The 21,757-nt window shown below is 37.6% G+C and overlaps 1 protein-coding gene across 3 annotated transcripts in view; it reads left to right on the top strand.

Annotated features, from left to right (window-relative positions):
- Positions 1-21,757, top strand: part of LOC100437575 (phosphatidylinositol 3,4,5-trisphosphate 3-phosphatase TPTE2-like) — a 150,822-nt gene that overhangs the window by 8,585 nt on the left and 120,480 nt on the right. For all 3 annotated transcript variants that reach the window (XM_063714782.1, XM_063714781.1, XM_063714778.1), the window contains exons 3-8: positions 7,501-7,591; positions 10,057-10,085; positions 10,180-10,252; positions 11,754-11,933; positions 14,628-14,685; positions 18,338-18,507. In XM_063714782.1, coding sequence (XP_063570852.1) covers positions 18,497-18,507 — 11 coding nt within the window. In that variant the 5' untranslated portion in view covers positions 7,501-7,591; positions 10,057-10,085; positions 10,180-10,252; ... (1 more) ...; positions 14,628-14,685; positions 18,338-18,496. The remainder of the gene's footprint in view (positions 1-7,500; positions 7,592-10,056; positions 10,086-10,179; positions 10,253-11,753; positions 11,934-14,627; positions 14,686-18,337; positions 18,508-21,757) is intronic.

The following is a 21,757-nucleotide window of genomic DNA, read 5'->3' as shown; positions in this document are numbered from 1 at the left end:
CTTTTCTGCATCAATTGAGATAATCACATGGTTTTGTCTTTGATTCTGTTTATATACTGGATTACGTTTATTGATTTGCATATGTTGGACCAGCCTTCCATCCCAGGGATGAAGCCCACTTGATCATGGTGGATAAGCTTTTTGATGTGCTGCTGGATTCTGTTTGCCAGTATTTTATTGAGGATTTTTGCATCGATGTTCATCAGGGATATTGGTCTAAAATTCTCTTTTTTTGCTGTGTCTCTGCCAGGCTTTGGTATCAGGATGATGCTGGCCTCATAAAATGAGTTAGGGAGGATTCCCTCTTTTTCTATTGATTGGAACAGTTTCAGAAGGAATGGTACCAGCTCCTCCTTGTACCTCTGGTAGAATTCGGCTGTGAATCCATCTGGTCCTGGACTTTTCTTGGTTGGTAAGCTATTAATTATTGCCTCCATTTCAGAGCCTGTTATTGGTCTATTCAGAGATTCAACTTCTTCCTGGTTTAGTCTTGGGAGGGTGTATGTGTCGAGGAATTTATCCATTTCTTCTAGATTTTCTAGTTTATTTGCGTAGAGGTGTTTATAGCATTCTCTGATGGTAGTTTGTATTTCTGTGGGATCGGTGGTGATATCCCCTTTATCATTTTTTATTGCGTCTATTTGATTCTTCTCTCTTTTCTTCTTTATTAGTCTTCTAGTGGTCTCTTAATTTTGTTGATCTTTTCAAAAAACCAGCTCCTGGATTCATTAATTTTTTGAAGGGTTTTTTGTGTCTCTATTTCCTTCAGTTCTGCTCTGATCTTAGTTATTTCTTGTCTTCTGCTAGCTTTTGAATGTGTTTGCTCTTGCTTCTCTAGTTCTTTTAATTGTGATGTTAGGGTGTCAATTTTGGTTCTTTCCTGCTTTCTCTTGTGGGCATTTAGTGCTATAAATTTCCCTCTACACACTGCTTTGAATGTGTCCCAGAGATTCTGGTATGTTGTGTCTTTGTTCTCGTTGGTTTCAAAGAACATCTTTATTTCTGCCTTCATTTCGTTGTGTACCCAGTAGTCATTCAGGAGCAGGTTGTTCAGTTTCCATGTAATTGAGCGGTTTTGAGTGAGTTTCTTAATCCTGAGTTCTAGTTTGATTGCACTGTGGTCTGAGAGACAGTTTGTTATAATTTCTGAGGAGTGCATTACTTCCAACTATGTGGTCAATTTTGGAATAAGTGCAGTGTGGTGCTGAGAAGAATGTATATTCTGTTGATTTGGGGTGGAGAGTTCTGTAGATGTCAGATGTCTATTAGGTCCACTTGGTTTAGAGCTGAGTTCAATTCCTGGGTATCCTTGTTAACTTTCTGTCTTGTTGATCTGTCTAATGTTGACAGTGGGGTGTTAAACTCTCCCATTATTATTGTGTGGGAATCTAAGTCTCTTTGTAGATCTCTAAGGACTTGCTTTATGAATCTGAGTGCTCCTGTATTGGCTGCATATATATTTTGGATAGTTAGCTCTTCTTGTTTAATTGATCCCTTTACCATCATGTAATGGCCTTCTTTGTCTCTTTTGATCTTTGTTGGTTTAAAGTCTGTTTTATCAGAGACTAGGATGGCAACCCCTGCCTTTTTCTGTTTTCCATTTGCTTGGTAGATCTTCCTCCATCCTTTTATTTTGAGCCTGTGTGTGTCTCTGCACGTGAGATGGGTTTCCTGAATACAGCACACTGATGTGTCTTGACTCTTTATCCAATTTGCCAGTCTGTGTCTTTTAATTGGAGCATTTAGTCCATTTACATTTAAGGTTAATATTGTTATGTGTGAATTTGATTGTGTCATTATGATGTTAGCTGGTTATTTTGCTCGTTCGTTGATGCAGTTTCTTCCTAGCCTCAATGAGCTTTACAATTTGGCATGTTTTTGCAATGGCTGGTACCAGTTTTTCCTTTCCATGTTTAGTGCTTCCTTCAGGAGCTCTTTTAGGGCAGGCCTGGTGGTGACAAAATCTCTCAGCATTTGCTTGTCTGTAAAGTATTTTATTTCTCCTTCACTTCTGAAGCTTAGTTTGGCTGGATATGAAATTCTGGCTTGAAAATTCTTTTCTTTAAGAATGTTGAATATTGGCCCCCTCTCTCTTCTGGCTTGTAGAGTTTCTGCCAAGAGATCAACTGTTAGTCTGATGGGCTTCCCTTTGTGGGTAACCCGACCTTTCTCTCTGGCTGCCCTTAACATTTTTTCCTTCATTTCAACTTTGGTGAATCTGACAATTATGTGTCTTGGAGTTGCTCTCCTCGAGGAGCATCTTTGTGGCGTTCTCTGTATTTCCTGAATTTGAATGTTGGCCTGCCTTGTGAGATTGGGGAAGTTCTCCTGGATAATATCCTGCAGAGTGTTTTCCAACTTGTTTCCATTCTCCCCGTCACTTTCAAGTCCACCAATCAGATGTAGATTTGGTCTTTTCACATAGTCCCATATTTCTTGGAGGCTTTGTTCCTTTCTTTTTATTCTTTTTTCTCTAAACTTCCCTTCTCTCTTCATTTCATTCATTTGATCTTCCATCACTGATATCCTTTCTTCCAGTTGATCGAATTGGCTGCTGAGGCTTGTGCATTCGTCAAGTAGTTCTCGTGTCTTGGTTTTCAGCTCCATCAGGTCCTTTAAGGACTTCTCTACATTGGTTATTCTAGTTAGCCATTCGTCCAATTTTTTTTCAAGGTTTTTAACTTCTTTGCCATGGATTCGAACTTCTTCCTTTAGCTTGGAGTAGTTTGATTGTCTGAAGCCTTCTTCTCTCAACTCGTCAAAGTCATTCTCCATCCAGCTTTGTTCCATTGCTGGTGAGGAGCTGCGTTCCTTTGGAGGAGGAGAGGCACTCTGATTTTTAGAGCTTCCAGTTTTTCTGCTCCGTTTTTTCCCCATCTTTGTGGTTTTATCTACCTTTGGTCGTTGATGATGGTGACGTACAGATGGGGTTTTGGTGTGGCTGTCCTTTCTGTTGTTAGTTTTCCTTCTAAGAGTCAGGACCCTCAGCTGCAGGTCTGTTGGAGTTTGCTAGAGGTCCACTCCAGACCCTGTTTGCCTGGGTATCAGCAGCGGAGGCTGCAGAACAGCGGATGTTGGTGAACAGCAAATGTTACTGCCGGATCATTCCTCTAGAAGTTTTGTCTCAGAGGAGTACCCGGCCGTGTGAGGTGTCAGTCTGCCCCTACTGGGGGGTGCCTCCCAGTTAGGCTACTCGGGGGTCAGGGACCCACTTGAGGAGGCAGTCTGTCCATTCTCAGATCTCCAGCTGCATGCTGGGAGAACCACTACTCTCTTCAAAGCTGTCAGACAGGGACATTTAAGTCTGCAGAGGATTCTGCTGCGTTTTGTTTGGCAATGCCATGCCCCCAGAGGTGGAGTCTACAGAGGCAGGCAGGCAGGCCTCCGTGAGCTGTGGTGGGCTCCACCCAGTTCGAGCTTCCCAGCTGCTTTGTTTACCTACTCAAGCCTCAGCAGTGGCGGGCGCCTCTCCCCCAGCCTCGCTGCCACCTTGCAGTTTGATTTCAGACTGTTGTGCTAGCAGTGAGCAAGGCGCCGTGGGCATAGGACCCTCCAAGCCGGGTGCAGGATATAATGTCCTGGTGTGCTGTTTGTTAAGACCGCTGGAAAAGCGCAGTATTCGGGTGGGAGTGACCCGATTTTCCAGGTGCCGTCTGTCACCCCTTTCTTTGACTAGGAAAGGGAATTCCCTGACCCCTTGCACTTCTCAGGTGAGGCGATGCCTCACCCTGCTTCGGCTCATGCTCGGTGCACTGCACCCACTGTCCTGCACCCACTTTCCAACACTCCCCAGTGAGATGAACCCAGTACCTCAGTTGGAAATGCAGAAATCACCCATCTTCTGCGTCGCTCACGCTGGGAGCTGTAGACTGGAGCTGTTCCTATTTGGCCATCTTAGCTCTGTAGGGTCTAGCCCCACAGGGTCGGTGGGTTTCTCCCCGTTTGTGGAGACGAGAGAGCGTAGAAATAAAGACACAAGACAAAGAGATAAAAGAAAAGCCAGCGGGGCCCGGGGGACCACTACCACCAAGACGCAGAGACCAGTAGTGGCCCTGAATGCCAGCCTGCACTGATATTTATTGGATACAAGACAAAGGGGCAGGATAAGGAGTGTGAGCCATCTCCAATGATAGGTAAGGTCATGTGGATCACGTGTCCACTGGACAGGGGGCCCTTCCCTGCCCGGCAGCCCAGTCAGAGAGAGAGAGGAGACAGAGAGAAACAGTTTACTTTATTATTTCTGCTTATCAGAGACTTTTAGTACTTTCACTAATTTGCTACTGCTAACTAAATGGCAGAGCCAGGTGTACAAGATGGAACATGAAGGCGAACTAGGAGCATGACCAATGAAGCACAGCATCACAGGGAGACTGTTAGGCTTCCAGATAACTGCGGGTGGGCCTGACTAATGTTAGGCCCTCCACAAGAGGTGGAGGAGTAGAGTCTTCTCTAAACTCCCCCAGGGAAAGGGAGACTCCCTTTCCCGGTCTGCTAAGTAGTGGGTGTTTTTCCTTGACACTAATCCTACCGCTAGACCATGGTCTGCTTGGCAACGGGCGTCTTCCCAGACGCTGGCGTCACCGCTAGACCAAGGAGCCCTCTGGTGGCCCTGTCTGGGCATAACAGAAGGCTCGCACTCTTGTCTTCTGGTCACTTCTCACTATGTCTCCTCAGCTCCTATCTCTGTATGGCCTGGCTTTTCCTAGGTTATAGTTATAGAGCAAGGATTATTATAATATTGGCATAAAGAGTAATTGCTACCAACTAATGATTAATGATATTCATATATAATCATATCTAAGATCTATATCTGGTATAACTATTCTTGTTTTATATTTTATTACACTGGAAAAGCTCGTGTCCTCGGTCTTTTGCCTCAGCACCTGGGTGGCTTGCCGCCCACAGGCTCCACCCCGCTAGTTTTTCTTTTAATGTGGAAATTCAGAAATTTAAAATTTCTGTCTCAAAATCTGTATTACAAAGAGATTCCCACGTGTTTCCTAAGCCATTCTATGAAGAATATATTTAAAACTCTTCATCTAATTGAGCATACATGTTTTTCCTCAAGTGACAACCAGCTCCAGAAGCAGAGACTGTTAATAACCATGTGGTAATACTTTAATTTCAAACACTTTTTGCCCTGTAGTTGTAAAAAATATTCACAGACCATCTTTGTATCATAGTTTAAAGTTTCAAATTTCAGAAGCTTTTGTATTTCATTGTTTACATAATCATTTTAAAGGTCCTGCACTACTGTGAGCTACTGAATGTTACGAAACATATTCTTGTGTATCCTAAAGTACCTAAAGTCTTGCATGTAAGAAGCGTTTTAATCATTTTTGAACATGAAGAAATGAACAGACAAGTAAATTTCTATATAATAGAATGTTATAGGTAGTATAACATGCACAGGATATCTAATAATAACATCTATTGCATTTCCAAAATATGGCTTAAATTAAAGTTTAGGATATAAGTGCACATGAATTATGCAAATATGTTATAAATAAGAAGGAAATAAATTAGAAATATGTCATCAGTAGGAAAGCAGATTACAGTATATTTTCTAATATTCTCTAACTGTAAGCTCAGATTTGGATTTTACATGAAAATTTCTTAAGCTTTCTTTTAGCCCCAACCTACGCTCTTTTAAATATATCTTTAAAGGTTGAACATTACTCTTTATAATTTTGATTTCCTATGCTTTCTCCTGGTGGAATATTGATGAAACATTTCTTTTCTCTTTTATCTCTCTGTAGTAATAATGTTCCAGCTTTCACATAGTGGTAGATGACCATGTTTACCTGAATGAATGTCTTATTTTGTAGAAAGAAAATTGAAGTCTTTATTACAGAATACTTACAAAAAAATTATAAATTCTAATCAGTATTTTTAAGGGTGTCCTATGACCAAAAGTCTCCATATAGATCTGTACTTCTCCATGTACCTTACTGTAGTTAACATCATAAGAATGACACTCATAAATATTACCTCCTAAGTAGGTCTAATGAACAAATTTGGGAAGAAATGTGAAATCCCTTTGTAAACTGTGAAGTATGTATACAAATGTGGGACAAAATGATCACGGTGGGATTCAGTGATTTAGTAAATATTGAGGATTCTTTTTGTAAACCTGAACGATGAAATGGCAGTAGTGCCGAAAAAAAAAAAGAAATTTAGAACAGGCATGTCGATTTCTACTTTGGTTTATGTTAAGTTTCAGCAGACTATGACTGGGAATATCCTAAGGGAATCTAGTGATTTGGCACTTGAGACCTTTCCGATGAGATTGTAAGTGTTTTTGACCTTGAAGGAATTTCTGTTCTTGACTACTGACTGTGTGCTAGGCAGTGAGACACTGAATGTACAAGATGAGGCTTATGATAGAGTAGTAAGAGCAGAAAATCAAGTAAAGAACAAACACTTCTAAGTCACTATAAGTGCTTCCTATAAAGAAAACAGAGAATGTTAGGTTACGGCACATTGAAGAAGTGCGTAGTTAGGATGGGGGCCGGAATGGGAGTAGAACTGTGTTCTCAGAGAAGATCTTTCTGAGTGTGACATTTAAGCTGCCAACTAGAGGACAAGAAGCAGCGAGCCATGTGAAAGTCTAGAAGGAGGATATTCTGGACAGAGAGAACAATGGGTCACATCTGTTTTTCATTTTGTTCTCAACATCCAAAAAGCAGGAAGTATGGTAAACATCCTCGTCCTCATGTGTATTATTAGAATGTGTAGAAAAGAGAATGTGTAAATAAGAGCCTGGGACTGTTTAGATGCTTCATAATAAATGTTCTTCTCCTTCCCTTTTTACTAACTCTTGCTATACTTTCTTGAAGTTATTTCTTAATTGGGAAAGAATGGCATACTATATCTAATATTTGCTTGCTTTTATTTAAACAAGGCATAAAGAAAAGGCTTCTTACTATTTTGCCATTTTTCCTGTCAGTAAAAATTTTGCCAAAAATATTTTGATTTTTCCAAGCCCTTCCTTACCTAAATAAAGCAGCTTTGACAATGTTCTGCTTACACTCAACATAACATACCCTGAAGTTACCTATCATGCCGAGTATCTTATTTTAACACTAAGATCATTTATGTAATTAGAAATATTTTAAATATGAATGTTGTAAGTATTATACCAATTGTGTATTTTTTTTAAATGCCCTCTTATTGTTGGTAGTGAACACAAAGTTGAGTTAGGTATTTGAAGTTAGTTCCTTGTTGAAATATACACAAGAGTTAATATTGTGTCTGTCACTGTGTTTCCTTTGGCTTTCTATGTTCAGTTTACAGTGTCAATAGCCATATGGAGATAAAAGTTTTGCTTGATCTGGAGAGCGTGTATGAGTTTCTCTATTGAAATATTTTGGTTTTCAACACATGCTTTCCTTCTAGGTCTCATTGCTTTTAAATCAGGAAATTCAGAACATGTTTAGGAAATATTGAGAAATTCATTGTTTTTTCACTGAAACTCATTATTCATTATAATTTCAACAGACTACCTTTGAGAATGTTCCACAGAAATATGATAGTCGCTTAACTGGAGCTGATGGTCAAAGAGGAAAAATTACAATAAAGGAACAAGAAGGTAAGAACTGTATTTTATTTAAAAATTTGACAGAATGTTTAAAAACATGAGCTCTGTTATGTTCTAGTAGCCAAGGAAAATAAGGTATTAAGTGCATAGTCAAAAAAAAGAGAAGTGAAATAGTGATATGTGGTATATTTTGTAAGACATTAGCAACCGATTTAATTGAGAGTGCCTAAAGGAGCTGAATCATTAGTTCCAATTCAAGATACTCTAAGACCTGAGGAAAGTCAGAAAATAAGGAAGAAGAAAAGAGTAAATGAAGGAATGAAGAGTGAAAAGGCAGAGAGTACAGGGAGTAAATGAGGGGAAAAAAAACAGATATATGCAATGAAGGGCGATAGAGTAAGATAATTATTTGAGGAGAATATAAAGTGAGCTTCCAGTACTGAAACTTGTCAGAGAAGTCAAGCAAAATGTTGCCACTCTTGCTGTTTTCCTTACTTTTGGGAATGCATTAAGGATGGAGGTACCTGACCACGCAGAGCTATGTTTTATCTGCGATAGAGGAATGTAACGCATGGTCAGCCATGCATAAATTACATGTCTATAATTTAATGTGCTATAAAATGTTTTTATTCATGGGACAGTATCTTAGGGGCCAAAAGAAGAGCATTGGAAAGAAGAGGGTAGGATTAGTTATGGAGAGATCAAGGAAGCTATAGCCTGATAAAAAGTTCATTAGGAACCTTACGACTTGTAATGCAGCTTAGATTTGGAGGATGTGATACGGTGGAGCTTGAGGCTGGATTCCAAAAGGGCAAGTTGAGGTTAAGGAATGTGGGAGCACACTGAGTATAGATCAGAGCTTCCCAAATTTTAACAAATCAGCTGAGGACCTTGTTAGAAGTGCACATTCTGATTCCACAAGTCTGCGATTCTGCATTTCTAATAAGATCTCAGGTGATGCCGACCCTTGTTGTCCTAGGACCACACTCTGAGTAGCAAGGGTATAGCTGTGCCTTTAGAGAAATCTGGAAGAAGAGTCCTTGGATAACCACTCAAGACATAACAGGATTAAGGGAAAGCATGATTTTCCTTTTATTTCTGAGCGTGTCTCTGGCCAGAGGGGAAGGAGAAAGAGATGAAGAAATAGAAATCATCACTGGAAGATCCCACTGCTAAATGAAGAGAAGAGAAGTCATGGGAATAGTCCATCAAAAGAAGGCAGAAGGGTCAGAATCAGGACAACAGATGTACAGATTACTTTTGCACAGGAAGAGGAATTGTGAGTAGAGGAGGAGGGAGGAAAGAAAGAAGTTGGCTAGATCATTTTGGATTTCATAATAGGGAAACTTGAGAGCTCTCACTTCTGATGGCTGCAGTATATTGGCACTCAAACGGAAGATTAGGTGATTGCTGTTCCAGGAATTACTGGAAGGAGGGAGTGCTAGAATGGGGGTAAACCACAGGAACTAATTTCTTCTCTCTGTAACTATCAGACATCAAAGATGCATGTTTTGTCCATATGAGTTAATCAACTGAGGTAAAGTTAAATGTAGGAGCTTTGGCTGCTTTTTCTTTAAGGCAGCCGGTTTTTTAAATAGGATAACTGTTTTGTAAAAGTTTATCATGGATGACATGATATGCCAACCCAAACTAAGTTTAGAAACAAAAAAATTACAAAGTTTATTCCTCAAATACAAAAGGCATTACTTTACATAAATATTACACCCATTTTGGTATATAAAAGGTCAGTAGTAACTAATAATTATGTAGCAATGCATTTTTTATTAATATTTCAATGTTGAAAGCTTCTTACACATTATTTTTAGACATGTTTTATATACCTTCTTGCATGAGTGGATCAAAAAACTTAAGATGGCTAAACTAGAGGATATAAGAAATGTAGACCTATCAGTAAGCCCAAGTAGGTATGAAAAAAAAATGAAGATTTTTATGAACTATTTTGTGTAAGTGTGGATCCAAAGCAATCACTTCAGAACACTTTCTCTGATGAGAAATGAATTAAACATTCAAATGAACTGTCATGACAACTGTGTGCTTTCTGCATTCTAGGACCAGTTGAAGGACATGATAAATGCTTGTAGTAGAATGGTATAAATGATTCTGATGTGTCACATTAAAGACACACTATAGCGTTCTACCATCAGCTTGGACATTTATCTGCCCAGGGTCATGATTTGCTCCTCTGGTTAAAGATCGTTTTTCTCCTCCTCAGCATGTACACATGGTTGTGTGCATACTTTTCTCTCAGTTACAGATATTCGAATCAGAATCTTCCCTTTGAAATGTTAACTGCATGTTTTATTCAACCTATCTTCTTAGTTTTCTTCAGGATATTTCTGTTATGTTGTTGTCCTGACAAAAGAGATGCACCCCTAAATCTAAACTCATTATTTTTAAAGCGAAGCACTAAGATTAAGCTTGATACTAACTCTGAGTGTATGGTTAGATTGATCATATTTATATATAATTGATTATATGTCCATTTTGCCTTCCAGATTCTCTTGAGCAATATCATCACTTGAAGGTAATAACTTTTCTATATTTATCTTTAATTATTAACCACATAGTATATGAAATATATATTACTTATTAATCATTTTGTCTCAAAACCCTTTCAGCCTAAGATTGAAATGAAAGAGTATGTTTCGAACCAGGCAGTCGGAATGAAAGATGTACAAGCATGCACATCAGGTAAAAATTTTTGCAATACAAATTTAACTCTGGAAAGAAGCACATTAAAATATTTTAAATGCTAGCAGTCTTCATATTCCTGTCTTTTTTTTCAAATTTGATGGATAGATTTGATATATATAATGCAGACATTAGTGTTGGTATCTATGTTTGAAAAGCATTATATTTAGAAGCATAAGATAAATTTTTAAAATGTAAGCTCTAACTTAGATGTATCTTCTATTATGTATTGCTACGCTGAAGTTCTCAGTTGGGAATACCTATACTCATTTGGGTTTCACAGAGGTGAATTATGAGACTACAATTTTTTCCCGTGTCAGAAATGCTTGTCGGAATTCTGATCTTTACCTAGAGGAAAGCTTTCCTTGCTAACATGTCAATTTTGTATAAAGTTTAGTTACTTCATCCTAGTGTTAGACTGATTATCTGAAGCAAATTGGATGTTTTGATTAATGTGTGTGTGTGTGTGTGTGTGTGTGTGTGCAGGGAATATCTTGGAGTACAAAAATGAGGAAAGTAATCTTTTTTTCATGGCTATTTGGCAGACACACTCATTTCAAAGAGTGATTCTGAAACTTTATAGGCTTAGGGTTTTTTGTGTAATTGATAATTATTGCATAGAAGTAACCAACACCCTGAATTAGGTGTTTGTCATTGTAATGCACTTTTCATACATTTTACCATATATGTGTATGGTCATAAATCATATGTAGAATTGGTGTTTCTGTCCTAAAATTTCAATCATATAAATGATTGTACATTATAAATATATTATTCAGCAGCTTTCTTTTGCTTACTCAGCGTTATAGTTTTGAGATCAGTTGATATGTTTTGTTCACACCCATTGATTTGTCCAAAGAGATCCATTGCTATTTTCAGAAGTAGTTCTAGTTGAGTTTAAATTTCCTATAGTATTTCATGCTATGAAAGTACCACATTTAATTCAACTCTCTTTTGTGGTGGAAAAAAGATAAAAACATTAAAAAATGATGGCATACCCCAAAGAGCTTTTGTTTAAGTGGATTGTATCTATTGATATTTACTGTATCAGAAACTGAAGCTGAATAATTTAAAATATAAGCATGCACCGCCATGCATTCCAATAGCCATTATAACTCTGGCCCATTAAGCACCCATGATCTTATGACACATCATGTGTCTAATGGTTAAACATAAGTCTTGTTATTAAAAGAAAGTTCATATTCCTGAAGAATCTTTATTATTAATAAACAAAGCTCTCATGGAAAACAAAATATATAATATCGCTGAGTGAATCAAAGTAAGTAACACTAAAAAATAAAAATGTCAAAGATTATGGTTAATAAAACCTATGTGAGTGAATGGCAAGTACGGGACATGTAGAATACAATAAGCCATGCAGGAGTGGTGTGTTTCTGGGGGAGTGGAGGACATGGGACTGCTTCTGTTTTAGAAGGAATTTCTCCACGTTAGTCAAATTGTATTATGATTTACATTCTAATAATGAAAACTTTCTTTTCAGCTTTTTCAGATTTGGATTTTAATAGTTTGACCTTCAGTAATGAAATTCATGAAAGATCTGAGAATTTGAAAGTTGGTGGTCTACGTCCATTTGTATCTCCACCAATGACCAACACTGTGTTGGGATCCACAGACTTGGGACAGATGAACTTAATAGATCAAGAAAAGATGACCACTGCAGGTGCGTTTCTATTTTGGAATCACACTCTCCGTGACCTGTGTTGAGTTACAGCTACTAGAAAACAAAGAGAGCAAAGAAGGTAATAAAGAAGCATGGAGAATTCAGTCCCAGCGTAGCTGTGCTTGGCTTCATAATACCATAGTTGTGACTTTCAAAGAATCATTTTGTGGCAAAGTGTGTATTGTGTTTACACCCCCCTTATATAAGCTATAACCAAACAGAGGACCTATCAGCAGGGCATTTGTGTTCTTTAACCAAAGCAACATAAAAATAACAAAGAGAATGAGAAGGATGAGTAATTTTGTTTAGGCTAGTATTTAACATAAACTTGAATGTGAGTCCAAGGATTACATGTAGAACTTTGGGACTGGGGGGGAAATGTAGGCAAGGATGTAAAGATTGCCTGCTCAAACACAATGTGGTTTCTTTGCTTTATTTTCATAGCTCTGAATTTGTATCAGTTGTAACTACATAAAATGTTGCCCCTAAAGCACCTTCCAAACCCCAAAATTAAGTTATTTTTAGCAACTTCTGTGACTTTATGTAGTATAGAATTGTCTTTCCCAGTATGAATGGGTATCCTTGAGAATTTGCTAGATGGTGTCTTTTCGGCTGTGTTCACACAGTTTATCACCTTGTTTTAATGAATAACAATTTACTAGGAATACTAGTTTGAAGGAAGGTGGTGTCATTAAAAAGAACGTGAAAATACATTTTAATTTTACTAGGACACATAATCTGTTGAATAACTGCATCTAATATGTGTTCTACTTTATGTCCCAGTTAAATTCATTGTCTTTAATCAGGTATACGATCAGATCTATATAGTAATAAATCATAAAATATTTTTGCACCCCAATAGTTTCATTTCATTTTTTACATGGCAAAACCCAGTCTCTAGAAAAAATACAAAATTAGCCGAGCATGGCAGCACATGCGTGTGGTCCCAGATACTCAGAGGCTGAGGTGGGAGAATCTCTAGAGTCCGGGAGGCAGAGGTTGTAGTTAGCTGAGATCGCACCACTGTGCTCCAGCCTGGGGCTACTGAGCAAGACCTTGTCTCAAAAAAATGACACAAAAGAAAAGATGATTTGAAAGATTGTCCCATACAGTTTAGGACAAAAGGGATAGACATGCATAGAAAGAATGTACATTTCAGGTGGTAAAGATACACTAGGAAAATCAATGCAGTACTAAGGCAGCCCCAAGGAAAGTGACGCCTGTTTATCTGAGGAAAGATAGCAAGAATCAAGGAATACTTCACACAGCAATGTGAGTGATGAAAAAGAAATGGTTAGAATAGTAGAGGAAAACATTTCTGATATCGAGAACAGGATGTACACTGGTAAAGTATAAACAGTTACAGTAATTTTGGAAATCATTGATCATAGGCATAATGTGTTGTTAAGAATGGCACTACTGGACCAGGCGTGGTGGCTTATGCCTGTAATCCCAGCATTTTGGGATGCTGAGGCAGGCAGATCACCTGAGGTCAGGAGTTCAAGATCAGCCTGGTTAACATGGTGAAACCCCATCTCTACTAAAAATACAAAATTTAGCGGCTTGAGCCACCTCACCCAGCTGAAAATTTTTTTAAGACAGGCTGTCACTGTGTCACCCACACTGGAGTTTGAGTGAATGCAATCTTAATGGCCACAATCAATATTCTTTTTTAGGTCACAGTCAAAATACTTTATTGATAAAGACCTCTCATGTTTATCTCAAAAGAAGCTTTAAGGATTGTCTAGGAATCACCATATGCTATTTAGGTTCTATGTCTCAAAAAAAGAAAATGCTGAAATAATGTAGAACATTTAAATTCACTATTACTAATTACACAGTTTTCTGTGATTGGAAATGGTCATCAAGCCAAAGGGAAAATTGCAATTTTCATACGTTATCTTGAGTAATTTCACTTAGAGATTTCATTGAATTAATTCTTTGTCACTATTGTTGGTAAATTAAGAGTTTTTAGGAAGCAATTTCTGTAATGAAATTTCAGATGTTTTGAATATTTCTGTTTTATAGTTAACTGTGTAATACTTTTATTGAGGTTTTCAAATACAATTACTGTGCAGTTAAAGAAAGCCATGTTATGTCCAGCTTTCAGTAATTGCTTGTATGGGCTATCTATAGTCCCTGGATGAAATAATGCTTGAGTAGATGAATAAAAATACATGAATGAATTATAATATTTTGACAATGAAGATTGCCTATAACCTTATTTTTAGCATAATTCCCTAAAGTTATTTGTGTTATATGTTTGAATGCATTTCAATATGAACTTGGTAACAGTCATTTCTATTTTTAGACTTCAGTGACATGGGAGGAGAAAATAATTGGGCCCGATGGTTATTATTACTAGATTTTCCTTTGCTTGAATCTAGGCATGTGTCTTTCATCTATTGGAATAAAAACATTAAAAATAATCTGTCGTATATTTTATATAATCTGATTCATTGGTAATCTAATCTTGCAGTATAAACGGGGTGCATTAAGCACTTGTAGTATATATTAAGCCTGAGAGACTGAAGTTTCTTTTCAGTGTTCCTATTAAGTATATGATGATGGAAATTTTTCAAAATTTTTAATGGAAAATGATGTCCCAATTCACTCTTTTCTTTTTGATTTTAGATGGGAAATGTAAAGTCATAAGATCAATAGGTTGACTGTGACAACTATGTTTACTTACAGAGAGAACAGGAAATGAGAATGGGTGATATGGGTCCCCGTGGAGCAATAAACATCGGAGGTAGGGATTTGAAGCAAAAGGCTTTTGTAACTTATCATTTTTGGGGGGACTGTATACGCTGTTTGTGGTATCTACATATCAGTAAGAAACTAAAATACGGAACCAACATTTCTAAAGGTGAAATCTCTTACATCCATTAAACTGGAATGCAATACAATTATATTAAAAATATATACCTGGGAAGAAAATTCTCATTTTGTTTTTGTTTGAAGGCTAAAAGAGGTGTTATACATTCATAAGCTTAATGAAAGAAACATATAAACCAGGTTGTAATACAGCCTGAAAGGAGTTTAGTCATTGCATGGTGTAATACAGCTCTGTTTCTGCAGTTTTAAAATCAAATTTATGCCTTCTAATTGGCTTTTTTTTTTTTTTTGGCAAGACCTCACTCTGTTGTGCATGCTGGAGTACAGTGGTGCAATCTCTGCTCCCTGAAACCTCGACTTCCAGGGCTCAAGAGATCCTTCCATCTTACCAAGTAGCTGGGACTACAGGCACGCGCCACCATACCCGGCTTATTTTTTGTATTTTTAGTAGAGACAGGATTTCACCATGTTGCCCAGGCTAATCTTGAGCTCCTGGGCTCAAGCAGTTTGCTGGCGTTAGCTTCCCAAAGTGCTGATATTACAGGTGTGAGCCACCTCACCTGTCCTAATTGAACACTGGAAATTGATAGTTTCTGAGTTGGAAATTGATAGTTTCTGAGTTGTGTTTTTAGGCTTTTAGAGAGCATTTTATAGATTTCTATCTTAAACTAGCTCTTCGTGTAACTTTGAAGCTGTTTTCCTTCACTTTAATGAATATTGAACTTTTTTCCTTTAACCTACAGTATTGTGCACAGAAGTGCACTCAGTCTTTGTAGACTATGACTCGTCAAGCGAATTACATGCGTGTTGCCAATGCATGTTTTAGAGTTGACTAAGCTTTTAAGAAAGTATATTAGCAACTTTAGTTTGGATTTGCTCGTATAGCCAAGTTGCGAGGGAAATAATGCCAAGTAAATAACCTGAAGGAAAAACAAGTGTGGCATATTGTAGGCCTTACTAAATTTGAAATTTGAAATGTCATACATTTAAAAGTTGGATACGGAATTAAATTTTATTAAATTAGTCGTCCCACAAAAGCTGTCCCACCTTAAATTGTCCCACAAAAGGTGTTATGAAGCTAAAAATCTTTATATAACTTAAATGTGCATATTGTTTTAAAGATTACACTACCATGGCAAACAATATTCTTAACATGCACACCCATTTACAAAATCAAGTATGTTCTTAGCATGTATAGTCTATCAAATGAAACTTAAAACAAGTCATGTGTGGAATGAACATTTTCCGTGATCAGCTTTTTTTCTTAAACTTCTGTTGCCAGTTTTTCAGGACTACTAATCAGATGATGTAGAGTCATATATTGCTGTTTACTTGGTCACTTTTTACCAACAAGTAGTTAGTGAATATCTCTGGTATATGCAGGAAGCAAGAAACATGGCCCTTGCCCATAAAGAACTTAATTGTGAAATTACTACAGTGGATATGTGAAATAATTAATGAACCAAGAGTGTCTACATTCCAAACTATGAAGCATAATTGAGTATAATGATGTCCAAGTGGTCCAATATTTATGTCTTTTTTAGAGTAAATTTTGGGATGGTATTTAATATAATCCATGTAATTTTAAGGATTTTAGGAATAAGATTATTATAGATTATAGGCAGTTTAATAGGCCATTATAATTATTAGAGTGACATTAACATCAAAGCTAAACTTTAAAATAGTATAAAACTTAAAACCGTTTCTGATGGTATAGAGATACTCTGCAATTTTATGAGAAGAAATATAAGAATATGCCTTTAGAGTCCTTATTTAGTTAGGAATTGAGGAGAATTAAAAATTTTTGTGACATTTTATTCACCAGAGGACCTATTTACATTTTAGCACTTACTCTCCTAAAGTCCAGTTTATCTAATTTTCTCTTCCGTCTTTATTCAATGTGAGACTTCATCATACTTGTTTTGTAGAGCTATTAATCATTATCATCCAGTTGGGTTGTTGGGGAGTTAAAACTGTCATAGCTAATCAAGTTACATTGATGGAAAGTGGCAGCAGATTTTCTGGTGTATCACTAGTGTGTATAACCAAGTGAAACCTACATTATAATGCTACGTTTCTAGTAACCAGATAATGCTGACATTTCTTAGATCTTTAAATTTATTTATAGCTATGTGGTGAAAGATGTGAGTACTAAAAGTAAGGTTCTAAGTTAACTGCTGTTAGTTGAAAATATTATTTTTGATTTTTTTATACCCATAGATGTATAGTTATTTTCCAAAGCCACCATTGTAAAATTACATTCTATTAAAGAGAAAGAGAGGAAAAAGAAACTTAATTTGTTTCTTGGGGGATAGTTGAGGTAAGACCCCTCTTAGATATTGTTCTTGTACTCTCTTCATTTCTAGATTGTAGAAATTATTAAAATAGCTATTTAGGGCTATACTGAGGGAGTGAAAATATTCTTGGATAAAATATATTTATTGGCAAGAGCATTTGGGGTGAAGGAAACAATTCCTTCCCACGAAGTTGCTAGGTTCCTGGGGATTGGATTCGAAGAGCAGAAGTATGATGCAGGGGCTGGTAGGGACTCAGCCATGTAGAGATTTCAGCTGCATTATAATGTATCTTTGAGAAATTGAGTTCTTTTTGTCAGAAAATTGACCTATGTAATGAAATACTAGAAGAAAACCCTAAATTAGAATGGCTTTGTTACGAATTTTTAATGATAAACAAGTGCTACCACTTAAAAGGGAAAAAAATTTTCAAAGAAAATACCTAAAAATGTGTTGTATTTGAGATCATCATATATGTAGTATTAGAGCACAGACACTATTAAAATTAATACGAGGTAGGTGGATTTTTTTAATGAAAAAACTTGAAATATATCAGATTGTCCCCATTTACGGAATTTAAGCTTGTCAGAAAGATCCAGATAGCTATATATTTTATCTGCATTTGGTTGAGGTAGCTTTTAAAAATAAGTTTTGTTATAAGTCATTTCAATTTTTTTGTTTAGATTCCATATTTCAATATAAAAAGTTAAAAAAAGAGTACCTCTTGTAATTTAGCAAGGTATTCCATAAACTCAAGGAGGAAAAAAAAACTAAGATAAGAGGCTAGTTATAATCATCTTTATGTATATATTGCAGGAAATGATTTCCTCTCTGGCAACTTAGCATAATTTATATGCTAATATTTTTAGCCATGGCTTAAAAAAATTAAGTGGTTTTGTAAGTGCTAATCCTTTGTTACTCATTTAAACTGGTAAAATGTAGTCCCCATTGTTAGGGATTATTTGGTTTAAAAGCCAACTATAACAAATAATAGTGATGTCTCAAAGCTTGCCAACTGTTACAGTCTTAAATGCCCTAAAATAATTGATAGTCTCCTCGTTGATTTTATGTACGTTTGGCTTGGGGATGAAAATTCTAATTCTAGAGTGTAGGTAATGCCCTATTAGAGATTAGATAATGCATATTGCATTCTCAAGGAATGAAAATAATTTTAATAACGGTCTTGGTATATAGATTGCATAAATATTGTTAAATTTTAAATGTTTACTAAACTAAGATAGGACAGCTCTAAGTATAGATTGTTTTACATAGATGCGTTTAACCCAGCACCTGCTGGTAACCAAGGTCCTCCTCCAATGATGGGTATGAATATGAACAACAGAGCAATTATACCTGGCCCACCAATGGGTCCTGGTCCTGCCATGGGACCAGAAGGAGCCGCAAATATGGGAACTCCAATGATGCCAGATAATGGAGCAGTGGTAATGTATCATAAACATTATTTTGATTATATTCAGTAATGTACACTTCTGCATCAAGGATAACTTCACACTTAATATAATTTGGTATCATTTGTTTTGGCATCCAATGAAGAAGAAAATTTTGTGACATCATATGTTGATTTATTAGAGATAGTTTTTAAGTAGTCCAAGAATTAGGATTACTGTCCGTGGCATGCTGTGGTACCTCAGTATATAGCAAATACATATGCTAATTACAGTTATTTTTCTGTGCTTTTAATTTGCATTCATCATTTACCAGCATTCTAATGTTCAAGAATTTTATGATGGTGTTCTTTTCCTGTGTGGACTCCTTATGTTTGATGGGGACAAAGTCCAATATGTATGAACACAGAGTTTTCAGTAAATTTTTTTTTTTTTTTTTTTTTTGAGAGAGAGTCTCGCTCTGTCACCCTGGCTGGAGTGCAGTGGCGCGATCTCAGCTCACTGCAACCTCCGCCTCCTGGGTTCAAGCAATTCTCTGCCTCAGCCTCCCGAGTAGCTGGGATTACAGGCGCCCACCACCACGCCCAGCTAATTTTTTTGTATTTTTAGTAGAGACGGGGTTTCATCATTTGGCCAGACTGGTCTTGAACTCCTGACCTCATGATCCACCTTCCTCAGCCTCCCAAAGTGTCAGTAAATGTTTTTATTTTATTTTTTTATTATTTATTTATTTATTTATTTATTTGTTTATTTATTTATTTATTTATTTTTTGAGACGGAGTCTGTCTCTGTTGCCCAGGCTGGAGTGCAGTGGCGCACTCTCAGCTCACTGCAAGCTCTGCCTTCCGGGTTCACGCCATTCTCCTGCCTCAGCCTCCTGGGTAGCTGGGACTACAGCTATCTAGTCCCAGGACATAATTGCTGTGGAATCATAAAGATGTCAGTTCTCCCAAAATTAATCCATAAATTTGATGCAATTCCAATAAAAATTCAAGAGGATTTTTTACAATACTGAACAAGCTAATCTTACAATTCATGAGGAAGAGCATATGTTTAAAAACAAAGCGTCGAAGTGGTAAACTTATTCTACCAGATTTAAATAATTATTAAAAAGTTAAGTTAAACAGTGTGGTATTGGTGCAGAGATAGATGTATAAGCTAATGAAATGAAAGAGAGCCTAGAAAGTGCACAAATAATATATGGAAATATAAATGACAGACATGACATCAGAACTCAGTGGTAAAAGATGAGAGTATTCAATAAAGGGTGATGAAATTTTTGGCTATTAATATTACGATATAATAAAAAATAAATATTTGGTCCTTGTCCTTAGTTCCTGACACACAGTTCCTAAAGTCCTTGGAATCTCCAGAGTGATGATTGAATTAATCACCAATGGTGAATGGCAGTGATTATCAATGAGAACCAAACCTGAGTCTGCAGGCTTAGGGCAGGGGCCCAGACAATGAGAGGGGCTCTTCTCTTTGAGACTTGTCATCTAGAACTCATTGTCACTGGAGGCCAAAGCATAAATGAGCCTATCGGTTGCCTTGGGTTACAAGAACAAGTTTTAATTAATTAATTAATTAATTATTTTGAGACAGACTCTTGCTGTGTCACCCAGGGGCTGGAGTACAGTGGCACGATCTCGGCTCACTGCAACCTCTGCCTCCCTAGTTCAAGTGATTCTCCTGCCTCAACCTCCTGAGTAGCTGGGACTATACGCACATGCCACCACACCGGGCTAATCTTTTTATTTTTAGTAGAGACGGAGTTTCGCCATTTTGGCCAGGCTGGTCTTGAACTCCTGACCTCAGGTGCTCCGCCCACCTCGGCCTCCCAAAGTGCTGGGATTACAGGTGTGAGCCACCATGCCTGGCCAAGTCTGAGTTTTTATTGAGAAAGCCAAGTAGCAGTTCAGGGACTTGTGGCCACCAATTGTCTCTGAGATTCAAAGTCTGTTCTTTCTTTTGGGGACTGAGATGGACAGATAATCATGCAGACTTAAGGAGGAGCCATAGCAATGATTCGGCATGGGAGGAAGTCTGAGCTAGCAAGAACTGGAGGAACAATTTCCCTCTGTAGGAATTCCTGCTCTACCTACTTGCTATAGGAGTAAAGTGGTCATGATTTAAACAGTCTTGTCTGTACCTATTATGTTATAAGGACGTGTTCATGGCCCTATCTGCTAAGAGTGAGTTGTTCTTATAAATAAAATAAAAATAAGTAAATTTATACACACACTATTTGTTATGCAAATCCTAAGAGTGATATTCCAAAAAGCCAAATTTTATAAGTAAATAAGTACATAAATTGGCCTTTTTTGTTGAGACGGAGTTTTGCTCTTGTTGCCCAGGCTGGAATGCAGTGACACAATCTCACCGCACTGCAACCTCCACCTCCTGGATTCAAGTGATTCTCCTGCCTCAGCCTCCTCAGTAGCTGGGATTACAGGTGTCCACCACCATGCCCAGCTAATTTTTTGTATTTTTTTTTAGTAGAGAAGGGGTTTCACCAAGTAAGCTAGGCTAATTTCGAACTCCTGACCTCAGGTAATCCACCCTCCTTGGCCTCCCAAAGTGCTGGGATTACACGCATGAGCCACCGCACCCGGCCAAGAAAGACACTTTAGACGGTGTCAGAGTTGAGGATTTGGCCTGCAACTTACTGCAGTTGCCACACTGCAGTTTCCACACTGTGGCCTTAGAAGAGTCTTATCCAGTCCTGAAATCCCAGTGCCTTGGAAACATCAGGGCTGGTCAGAAGGACAGTAAGTCCTCAAGGCGCCAGCCCATGCTCCTCCCCACAGATTGAGGGGTAAGTATTCTAAGCTCTCTGCAGGACCCGTATCCTGGATGTGGACACCCAGTCCTGCTAGGACCTGCTTCCAGAAGAGTTGATCCCAGCCATGAAACTGCACTGATATCTTCATCCTGTATCAGCCTTGTGAGTAGTCAGTAACTGGGACCACAGGCGTGCGCCACCACGCCTGCTTAATTTTTTTTGTAGAGACGGATTTCGTCATGTTGCCCAGGGTGGTCTGGAACTCCTGAGCTTAAGTGATGCACCTACCTCGGTTTCCCAAAGTGCTGGGATTACAGGCGTGAGCCACCACCCACAGCCCAGTTTGTGATCTTTTATGCATTGTTTCTTTCATGTAGCATGTTTTCAAGGTTTATCCAACTTGCAGTGTATTAATGCTGAATAATATTCCATTGTGTAGACATACTGTATTTTTATTTTTTAATTTTGTTTATTTTTCATTGATACACAATAAATATTTGT

The sequence above is a fragment of the Pongo abelii genome, chromosome 14 (genome assembly GCF_028885655.2).
Source record: "Pongo abelii isolate AG06213 chromosome 14, NHGRI_mPonAbe1-v2.0_pri, whole genome shotgun sequence".
Classification (NCBI taxonomy): domain Eukaryota; kingdom Metazoa; phylum Chordata; class Mammalia; order Primates; family Hominidae; genus Pongo; species Pongo abelii.
The sequence above is the reverse complement of the archived record's forward strand: the minus strand, read 5'-3'. Positions and strand labels throughout refer to the sequence as shown.